Raw genomic sequence first — 11,706 nt, 5'->3', positions numbered from 1 at the left:
GACGGGTGTCCAACGACATGAGGGTAAGAAATTAATGACAGAATTTTCATTTTTGGGTGAACTAACCCTTTAAGCTTAGTTTGTACCAATCCTGAGTTTTAGGCACCATTAAAGTGGTTTGGCTTTTAGCAGTGTTCATCTCCATAGTAACTTACGCTCCACGGCTAACCTGCTCCAGGGCAGGTTATGTTCTGGATAAGAGATCTCAAACTGAAATTAGACCAATCAGCTGTGAGCAAAGTGACACGCCTCTGATGCAATAAAGCCACTCCCCCTGTTTCTACTCCAAATTAAAGGTCACTATAGCAAATGGTTTTTAAAGACTTAAGTGTCTGGCTTTTAACAATGCTTATTTATTATAATAATAATTTTGAATGACTTAGATATCATTTCAGTAATTATTATACCCGTAATCAATTACACATGTACCATTTTAGTTAATCAATCATTAATAGGCACATAGTTCAAATTAATATAACTAGCCTATACAAATAAGCTTTAAAATCAATAAATAAAGCTATAAAAATGACTACATGTGAGCTTAAATGTTCAATTCTCTCTATATATCAACTAAACTAACTTCATAACGTTTACTTGCATTGACTAAGTAAGATTTTTCTTAAAGTTGTCCACTTTCATAGACAGCTCTTTTCTCCTTCCTGTGTAAATTTGTTTAAATTCTTAATATTTTCAATCATGTAATATTCTGCAGAAGAGAGAAATGAAACTTAGTTTGACTGATCCACAGCGTGTGATTGGCTGTTCACTGCTGATGTCACAGCTAAACTCAGGATCAAAGTCTGAGTTGACAGAGAAAGCTGATGATCAGCATCATAGGACCAACAAAGCCTGAATAGATCGGTTTGGTTTTGCCAACCTGAAACTAATCCTGTAACCCTGAGTTAGTTAATCTAGCATCATGGTACAGGCCCCGGGTCAAGTGAGATGATGATCTAATGCTGGTGTCTTTAATGATGAGGGCAACACGTGCAAAAATAAAAACACAATAAAATCCCCTCGCAAAAATTTCTCCAACTCTTTTACGCCTACATTACAAGCCGCAGGTGAAAGCAAATGTGTTATTTACAACAATGCAATGATGCAGTAATGACGTGATGATATTTCATCTGCACAAGTTCACTTATACTTATAGTGTTAGTATACACAGTTATCATAAGCCTCATAAATGCCCAGGCACTGCTGCCCTCTACCTGTGGAAGAAAGTCAAAACAGGCACACGTTACAGTTTAACACCTGCCAGGCTTTATTTAAAGCTTGTGCAAAACACCTGGAAATAAGTTAAAAATCATACAAAGGCACTTATACAGCAAAGTACATTCATCTTCCGTGTAGTTCCCCAAGTAGTTTTTTTTAAAAACTCTTCAGAAAGAAAACCAATTGAAGTCAGTGTGATAAAATACCCACAGGTCACTGAGTCAGTTTGTGGCATCAGCTGTTTGGTTGTAATACAGACTGTGGTGGGAATTCCAGCTGTGCAGTGGCCCCTGGGGGCCCGGGGTCCTCCTGGGACTGGTGTATGCTGGGAAAACTTTCCTGCCGCAACACATCGCTAAAGACTGGAGGTGATTGGTCGTCTTCTCTGGAGTCTGAGGGGACCTCATCTGTGTCCTAGTAAGAGAAACACACATTTAATGACGCTGATTCACTTCTGATGACACAATAAAAATAGGGCTGGCAAAAGATTAATCGCGATTAATCGCATCCAAAATAAAAGTTTGTGTTTACATAATATATGTGTGTGTGTACTCTGTTCATTATTATTTATATATAAATACACACACAAGCATGTATATATTTAAGAAAAAATATTATTTTTATATATAAAACATTTATATTTATATAGATTATATAAATGTATATACATGCAAATATTTCTTAAATATATACATGAATGTGTGTGTATTTATATATTAATAATAATTAACAGAGTACACACACATATATTATGTAAACACAAACTTTTATTTTGGATTAATCACGATTAATCTTTTGACAGCCCTAAATAAAAAGTCTGCTCAAAAACAAGAAAACATGCATAACTTAAAGGAACACGCTGACTTTTTGGGACTTTAGCTTATTCACCGTATCCCCCAGAGTTAGATAAGTCCATACACACAAGAGCTGCAACTAACGATTATTTTTTCTGTCGACTAATCTAATAATTCTTTTTTTCTGGATTAGTCGACTAATCTAGCAATTATTTTCCGCTTAGTCGACTAATCTAGCAATTATTTTCCGCTTGGTCGACTAATCTAATAATTATTTTTTTCTGGATTAGTCGACTTATCTAACAATTATTTTTCCGGTTAGTCGACTAATCTAGCAATTATTTTTCCGGTTAGTCGACTAATCTAGCAATAATTTTTCCGCTCAGTCAACTAATCTAGCAATTATGTTTCCGTTTAGTCGACTAATCTAGCGATTATTTTTCCACTTAGTCGACTAATCTAGCAATTATGTTTCCGCTTAGTCGACTAATCTAGCGATTATTTTTCCACTTAGTCGACTAATCTAGCAATTATGTTTCCGCTTAGTCGCCTAATCTAGCGATTATTTTTCCCGTTAGTCAGCTAATCTAGCTGTTATTTTTCCCCCACGATTAGTCGGCTAATCTAGCGCTTATTTTCGCTTAGTCGACTAATCTAGCGCTTATTTTTTGGTTAGTTGCTAATCTAGTGCTTATTTTCCCGATTAGTCAACTAATCTAGCGATTATTTTTCGTTAGCTGCTAATCTAGCGCTTATTTTTAGGTTAGTTGCTAATCTCAACTACCCCCCCCCCCCCCCCCCCCGTCGACTAATCTAATAATAATTTTTTTCTGGATTAGTTGACTAATCTAGCAATTATTTTCCGCTTAGTCGACTAATCTAGCAATTATTTTCCGCTTAGTCGACTAATCTAATAATTATTTTTCCTGGATTAGTCGACTAATCTAACGATTATTTTTCCGGTTAGTCAACTAATCTAGCAATTATGTTTCCGTTTAGTCGACTAATCTAGCGATTATTTTTCCACTTAGTCGACTAATCTAGCAATTATGTTTCCGGTTAGTCGACTAATCTAGCGATTATTTTTCCGGTTAGTCAGCTAATCTAGCTGTTATTTTTCCCCCACGATTAGTCGGCTAATCTAGCGCTTAATCGACTAATCTAGCGCTTATTTTTTGGTTAGTTGCTAATCTAGTGCTTATTTTCCCAATTAGTCAACTAATCTAGCAAATTTTTTTCGTTAGCTGCTAATCTAGCGCTTATTTTCCGGTTAGTTGCTAATCTAGCGCTTATTTTCCCGATTAGTCAACTAATCCAGCTATTATTTTTCGCTTAGTCGACTAATCTAGCGCTTATTTCCGGCTAGTCGACTAATCTAGCTGTTATTTTATTTATAGTTTATTTTGTCACTTCTTGAGCAGTAGGCTAGCTGGAGCCATTCACCTCCAGTCTTTGTGCTAAGCTAGGCTAGCTGGAGCCATTCACCTCCAGTCTTTGTGCTAAGCTAGGCTAGCTGGAGCCATTCACCTCCAGTCTTTGTGCTAAGCTAGGCTAGCGGTGGGTGCGTCAGACAGAGTTATGGCACACACTGAGATGAGAATGGTGTGTGTGGACTTATCTAACTCTGGGGGATACGGTGAATAAGATAAAGTCCCAAAAAGTCGGCGTGTTCTGTTAAAACTAAAGGGCATCATCGCAGAATTTTACCAAATAGCATAATGCGATTATTTTATAGGTTGATTTTTCATTGTACAGATGCTATTAGTTCAGCTAACTAAACTTTTTTTTCCCAATAATGAAAGTTTGTGTAAATAGTTTGTAGAAGAAATCCAATTTATACTTAAATGTTGCTTATTTGCATGTGTACTGATCCATTTTTCCCCAGAGACAATAAAAAGAGTGCTTTAACTATTGTAATGCTGAATTATGATGATGAAATAACACAAATGTGGACAATTTCGCTGTGAAAAACCATCCAAAAGTATTTTTGGTTTTGGTGCAGGATAAAATATTTACAAATGTTGTTGTTTAGTCACACTGAACTTGATTTTTTTCCTAAGTAAAAAAACGATAAGCAAAAAAAATGCGTTACCCTACTTTGTATTTTATACTTCATAATTTAAGTTGCATCAGACAAGACTTCAGTTCAAATTTGGGCTCAGTTTTTTTTAATACTTTTATTTAGCAAAGATGCATTAAATTGATCAAAAGTGACATTAAAGATTTGAGGAGGGAGGGATCATATGCTTTCAGTGCTATCAGGCTAAAGTTAGCATTTACCCAGGGGTCTGTTCTTCGTACGTCGCTAACTCCGTTAGCTGGATTTGGCGTGATCTTGGATTGTTTGGTTCTTCAACGCAACAGCTCTGTAAGATTAAACCTGCTCAGGAGCGGCTTATTTTATGTAAACAGGATTAGATTGCATCTTTTTAAGGGGGCGTTGATACTTAAAATTTGCCCCAACCACTGCTACTTTATTACAAGAGTTCCTTACTGAACCAGGGGCAATAATAATCATTTTAAATAATAACAATAATATAAAAATGCATTTGAAAATAATATTATAATGTTGTGTATAATACTATAGACATTTATTTGTGTAAAATTACTTTATTGGAGTCCTACACACGTCGTACAGTTACTCTAAGCCGTGCATTAATTTGAGTGGTGACAGATATTATGGGATGGCTTGATGCGGCACGTAACAAATCTGCTTCAAATTGAATAAAAAAATTTAATTAATTGCTAATTACAACATTGAAATAAAAATGTAAAGGGTGTACAAATACTATAAAATCGTGAATATAAATAATATAAAAATAAGGAATAAAAAAAAAAAAAGCACATTTCATTTATCTATTATAACTTTTATGTTGGTTTGGTCGTTTGGCTGTTTCCTTATAAAAGGTCCAGAAATTCATGTTTTTTTTTGTGTGTGTAATTAGTTAAGTTTTTTGCCAGGCAGCGTTTTTAATTATATGATGTCATTACGTTGTGTTGACGCCAGCCAATCGCTGCATTGCTAATCATGGTTTCGAGTATCGATGTGAACACAAGAACAAGCAGTAATCTCAGATAACTTAATCCAATCCGCAAATTCGTTTGAAGAACCAAATTAGCCAGAGATCTGGGGCCAGTTGCATAAACTAAGCCATTATGTTAAGACAGTGTCTTAAGATCTAGTATGAGCCACTAGCAGTTAGGCAAATGGCATTCAGTCTTACTTTTGTTTCAAATTAGGCCAGTCTATGTTTTGTAACTGATTTTAAAAAATTATGTCTTGAAGAAAAAACATTATTTCTAACTTGTAAGACTAGTCTTAATGCAACCGGTCCCAGTTATCAGGATTAGAAGATCTGGGATTTGTTAAATCATCTCAGATGTATTATGTGAGGTACGAAGAACGGACCCCAGGTCTACGGCCCCTTTAAGATTTCATGTTTTTTATGTTTCTTTTTATGTTTTTTATGTTATGTTTCTTGAGCATCAAATCATCATATTTGAATGATTTCTGAAGGGTCATGTGACACTGAAGACTGGAGTAATGATGCTGAAAATTCAGCTTTGATCACAGGAATAAATTACATTTTAATATATATTACAACAGAAACCAGTTAATTTTAAATTGTAATGTTTCATAATAATACTGTTTTTACTGTATTTTTGATTGAAAAAAATGCAGCCTTGGTGAGCAGAACAGACTCTAACTTAACTAACTTTTAAAAAAATACATAAAATATTTAATAATTTTCAACTAAATATATGCGTTCTCACCTTTCTGCCAAAGAATGCATAAAAAAAAGAGAGAAAACACTCAACATACAACATACCATTTTGAAAACATTTAGATTCATATTCATTATCATAATTTCCCATGATCCTCTGTGCTACCTGAAGGGGCTGGACCTCAACGATGGGGTGTGTCTTTGTCATGACGACCATCTCTCTGATTTGGTAAAAGAGTAGAACGACGGAAACCATCGGCAACCCGGAGGGAACCCAAGCAGGCTTATTCAGATCCTCCTGTTCTTCCTGGTGCCTCGTTTTCCGGGCTGGAAGTTTGGGCTCAGGTCGAGCTGGTGCCACCACGTCTGTTGTGTGCTGAACCAGGTCGATGGTCGCTATGGGAACAGGACTGAATGGGATAGGAATGTTCTCAGCTAGCATCTCCTCTGCGGGGGGGGGGGAAATGTACACAATTTAGAATTTTTTATTTTTTTATTTAACAACTTATGGTTACATATTCTACATTTTATTCAACTGTGATTGAAAATACTTTAAAAAATTAGGTTACACAAACCCATCGATTCACTTCAGAAGGCCTTTATAACCCCCCGGAGCTGTGTGGAGCACTTTTATAATGGGTGGATGTACATTTTTGGGCTTCAAATTTTGGGCTGCCATTATAAAACATGGATTAGCCAGGACATTTTTTAATATAACTCAGATTGTGTTCGTCTGGAAGAGGCATATACACCTAGGATGATTTGAGGGCAGTGTTGGGGGTCACGCATTACAAGTAGGGTTGGGCATCGTTTTGATTTGAACGATTCTGATTCCGATTCCTAGTTTCGATTACGGTTCTTTTCGATTCTCGATTCCGATTCTTTGAGGGGTGGAGTCACAACATGTCACAGACATTTTTCTCAGAGGAAAATTGTATTTTGATTCAATAATGAGTTTTAGTTTTGGGACTTTCTCCGCTGGCATTTTCACTTGCTTTGCTGCAAAGGTGAATGGAGTTTCACACCGAGTCCCGGTTTAACAATAGCATTAACAGCAGTCATATTAGGACTGCTACTAGCGTGGGCAATTTGCGTATAGCTACATTTATCTACGAGGGGGAAAAATAATTTCAGTAACGTTGTTGTTCACCACAATTCGCAATTTGGTCGAGGGCTTTGTTATTACACTACAATCACTTACCTGATTATGACGAGGTGGGATAATGTTAGTTCACCCTGAAATGAAAATAAAGCCATCTTTTACTCACCCAGCTGTTGTTCAAATGCGCGTGTTCCTGTGTGTGCGCACTCCAAGCCGCAATATTGTCATGACAACCGGTACACAATATTCACTTAAGGAGGTTATATTATTAGTATTATTTCTTATCATATACGTTATAGAAAAGACGAGAATCGCGTTTTTTTCTATTGAGCTTGATTTCTCAAAGTGGTGCATGTGTGTGTGTGTGTGTGTGTGTGTGTGCTTATCCTGGGTGCAATGACAACAGTGCGAGTTATTATAGTAGGCATGAGCGCCTCATAGTGCACACAGAGGAGCGCGCTCAGAGTAACGGCCGAGCTCAGTGTTTTGACTGAATAATACGGTTTCTTTCTCGCAAAACCTTACAGTGTGCCCCCTGAACACTTTCCATATGGCGCGCGTCTCCCTGTATCGTTGCGTGATACATTTGTTTATTTTTTGTAATGTTTTAGCTGATCGCCATTCACTGCCATAATAGGAAGGAGCGCGTGCAGGAACAGTATTTTAAATGTCATAGGACATAGGGCACTGGGACAACATCAGGGTAAGTAAAAGAAGGCTTTATTTTCATTTCAGGGTGAACTATCCCGTTAATAACGTTGGTTAGCGCAGGGTTGCCCGAGGAGGACAGACCTGCGCAGCATTTCAAACACGCTACACTCGTTAATTTATACACCACATATTTGTAGTGCATCCTCCCGTGCAAGAAATAAGTTTGTTATATGTGTTGCACTGTGCCGACCCAGGCTTTTTTTTTTAAGTGAAATAAAGCCACACTTTTGAGCGCCGCTTACCGTGCTCCATGGCTGCAACAGAACAAACGGGCGCGGCAAGCACTTCCGAAAACTTGCGCGTTTGGAACCGATGATCGGAAATCAAAAACAAAATTTCTAAACGATTCCAATGGCATCGTTATTTTTTAAACGGTTCCAAGTTGGAACCGGTTCTCGATGCCCAACCCTAATTACAAGTAACTTGAGTTACGTAATAATATTACTTTTTCTAAGTAACTAGTAAAGTAACGCATTACTTTTCAAATTTACAACAAAATATCTGAGTTACTTTTTCACATTAAGTTGACTGACAGCTCTCCTGTCCTCATGTTGAGAATAATAAGTGCAGAGGCGTGTGTGTGAACATGAGGGTTATTGTAGTTCTAGACTAAATGTGAGCATTTATTTATCTCACTTGCACAATAAAGATTCTGTACTCCTCAAAATGAATAAAATCAGTCAAATGCAAAACCAGAGTACTATGCAAACAGATAATTAAAAAGATAATTAAATGTTAAATAAAACAACTATTTTTATGCATAATCTACCTTTATATTTAATTTACCAATGTCTTGCTGCTGACCTTTGATGATGAAAATTACTAGATTTTTTGTTTTTATTGGTAAAAATGTTTTCTCCTGCGTCCTATTCTCCCATTATCCAGAGCTGCGCCCTCTACTGTTCATGCGGGAATCTGCATTTTTACCTCAGCCTGGGGCTTATTATTTAAATTTTGGTATGAAGAAGTCTTTACAAAAATATAACTTTTTTGTTATAAAAAAACAAAACTAGCCCAGCCCAGGTGAGAAAAAGTAACGCAAAAGTAACGTAACGCATTACTTTTCTTAAAAAGTAACTAAGTAACTCAATTAGTTACTTTTTAAGGGAGTAACGCAATATTGTAATGCATTACTTTTCAAAGTAACTTTCCCCAACACTGCTTGAGGGCGAGTAAACCATGGGGTAATTTTTTTGGGTGAACTATCCCTTTAAGTTAAAGGGTTAGTTCACCCAAAAATGAAAATTCTGTCATTAATTCCTCACCCTCATGTCGTTCGACACCCGTCAGACCTCCGTTCATCTTCAGAACACAAATGAAGATATTTTAGTGTAAAGCTGATGCTGAGAAAGGCTTCAGATAGGCCTCCATTGGCATTCAGTACATTTACACTCACAAGACCCATAAAAGGCGCTTAAAACGTCGTTACAAAGTCCATCTCACCACAGTGACTCTACAATAATTTTACGATGCGACGACAGTTTTTGTGCTAAAAAAAAAATCAAAATAACAAGTTTATCCAACTTGTTCTTGTCTTCCGTGTGTGTCTCCACGACGCATGCGTGAGAATATGAGCAGATCCGGCGTTCGGACAAATGACCCAGAAGCGATTTGTTTACGAGCAGAGGAAGACGCGCGTATCTAAGCTGTTGAATTCTACATTGATCGTGCTTTAGGTCTCGCCGTAGTGCTCAAAATGGGGTTAAAGTGTGTATTTCATGGATTCCCGAACGCCGGATCTGTGTCATATTCTCACGCATGCGTCGTGGAGACACACGGAAGACAAGAACAAATTGGATAAAGGTGTTATTTTGATTTTTTTTTGTGCACAAAAACTATTCTCGTCGCATTGTACAATTATTGTAGAGTCACTGTGGTGAGATGAACTTTGTAACGATGTTTTAAGTGCCTTTTATGGGTCTTGGAAGTGTGAATGTACTGAATGCCAATGGAGGCCTATCTGAAGCCTTTCTCAGCATCAGCTTTACACTAAAATATCTTCATTTGTGTTCTGAAGATGAACGGAGGTCTGACGGGTGTCGAACGACATGAGGGTGAGGAATTAATGACAGAATTTTCATTTTTGGGTGAACTAACCCTTTAATAGTGTTAATACTTATAGTTTCTCCCCAACAAATTCAACAAAATTTTTTCGTTGTTCTGCAGCTGTTACTTTACAACAATAAACAACGCATGAGATTGTGTTCCTCACCTTTTTTCTCGTTCTGGCCAGTGATGCACATAGTTAATGAAAAGAGCAGCAAAATTACAAGCGAGATCATTCCTATTCCTCTGAACGTTTCAGCAGCGCCTGAAAAACACGACAACATCTATTTATACACACACGGCATTCGCAATGTCAAAAAAAGACAAAAACAATCGTCAATGTCCATACCAAAGTAGTTGACGAATATCCCGCCGACCATCGCCCCGCAGCCCCTGCCCAGGCCGAGGTGGAGACCCTGCAGGATGCCCTGAGCTGACGTCCGAAGCGCTGGAGGTACGGCCGCGCTCAAATACGAGATACACGCCGCCCAAACGGACGCATGCGTTATTCCTGCGCAGGTACACAATGCGTTAACAGAAGTTATACAACATAATATAAAGCTTAAAGGACAACTCCGGTGAAAAATGAACCTAGGGTTAATTAACACATGGTTACCGAGTAGATCGTTCTCTGGGATGCGTTTTCATGAAAATCGAATGTAAAGAGTTTTATCTCTAAAAACAGATTAGCTTATAACGCTAGTATATGGGGCATAGAATAAGTCAAATTAAATGGCTAGTTAATACCACTAACAAGACTCAAAATAGCCTCACACTAACACGGGAGCATAATGAGGGTCCCTACATGCAAACCGAAGCAGTGAGAACTTTGTAAGTGTACAAACAGTTTAATAAGAAGATACTTTATAAAGACAGAACATTACGCGTATACAGACAGGAGCCATCTTGGAAAACAGTCTGGACGAGTCGAGCCACGGTTGAATAATCCGCCATCTCTTTAGTGTGTGTCCTTTGGAAGCACTAGTCTCTGTTGCGTTCAGTTTAAAAAAAAAATATTTTTATTTATTTATTTTCTCTGTTGCGTTCAGTGCTTTCTTCCGGAAACAACGGACCATATGAGATTCCAACTCACAGTTCATCTCTTAGCACAGCGTTCGTGGCTCGACTCGTCAAGACTGTTTTCCAAGATGGCTCCTGTCTGCATACACGTAATGTTCTGTCTTTATAAAGTATCTTCTTATTAAACTGTTTGTACACTTACAAAGTTCTCAATGCTTCGGTTTGCATGTAGGGACCCTCATTATGCTCCAGTGTTAGTGTGAGGCTATTTTAAGCCTTGTTAGTGGTATTAACTAGCGATTTAATTTGACTTATTCTCTGCCCCATATACTAGCGTTATAAGCTAATCTGTTTTTAGAGATAAAACTCTTTACATTCGATTTTCATGAAAACGCATCCCAGAGAACGATCTACTCGGTAACCATGTGTTCATTACCCCTAGGTTCATTTTTCACCGGAGTTGTCCTTTAAGTGTCTAAAACAAACAAATAAATACAAATAATGAATAAAAAAAATATGTATTAATCAAGCGGCTCCTCCCGCAGTTTCTCTTGAAGCCGATACGGAAGTGAGTTAAACTGCAGTTCATGGACTGGCCACTAGAGGCAGACTCCAGAAGGAGCAGAATCTCATTGAGCTCATGTTAAAATGGCCAACTTTACAGCAGAAGAACACATGTTTACAGTCTGGGACATTGTGGTTTTGGTCTATACGGCTAATTTTGCCCTTCATGACGACTGTGAGGGGGTGAATTTATTTATAACTCATTCGTTTACATTATATAAAGCCTTAAAGTCCTGCATAATTAAGGGCTCTTCAGAATCCTATGGGTGACGTCACGGACACTACGGCCATATTTCTTTTACAGTCTATGGTATCAATACATATGAAAAATTCTGCTGATATGAAAAAAAAAGGCAAGACACCCCAGATGAACAGGGGAAAAATGTAACTAATAGATTCCCTAGTTAATTGAATACATTGCAAACATTTATATACTACAGGTGTTTTTAAATAATTATGTATAAAAATGCAAATGAAGCATTATCTAATTTTATATACATACATTTGCATACATTTAATCATTGGATAA

At 37.3% G+C, this 11,706-nt stretch overlaps 1 protein-coding gene across 1 annotated transcript in view; it reads right to left on the bottom strand.

Moving 5' to 3' along the window:
- Positions 1 to 1,242: 1,242 nt before the first annotated feature.
- mfsd6a (major facilitator superfamily domain containing 6a) overlaps positions 1,243 to 11,706 on the bottom strand; it is a 34,281-nt gene continuing 23,817 nt past the window's right edge. The window contains exons 5-8 of the mRNA XM_079807738.1: positions 9,943 to 10,104; positions 9,760 to 9,858; positions 5,901 to 6,181; positions 1,243 to 1,629 (exon numbers count right to left, since the gene is read on the bottom strand). Coding sequence (XP_079663864.1) covers positions 1,450 to 1,629; positions 5,901 to 6,181; positions 9,760 to 9,858; positions 9,943 to 10,104 — 722 coding nt within the window. The 3' untranslated portion in view covers positions 1,243 to 1,449. The remainder of the gene's footprint in view (positions 1,630 to 5,900; positions 6,182 to 9,759; positions 9,859 to 9,942; positions 10,105 to 11,706) is intronic.

Source organism: Gobio gobio (assembly GCF_949357685.1).
Source record: "Gobio gobio genome assembly, chromosome: 24".
Classification (NCBI taxonomy): Eukaryota; Metazoa; Chordata; class Actinopteri; order Cypriniformes; family Gobionidae; genus Gobio; species Gobio gobio.
This window is presented reverse-complemented; position numbering and strand designations above follow the sequence as displayed.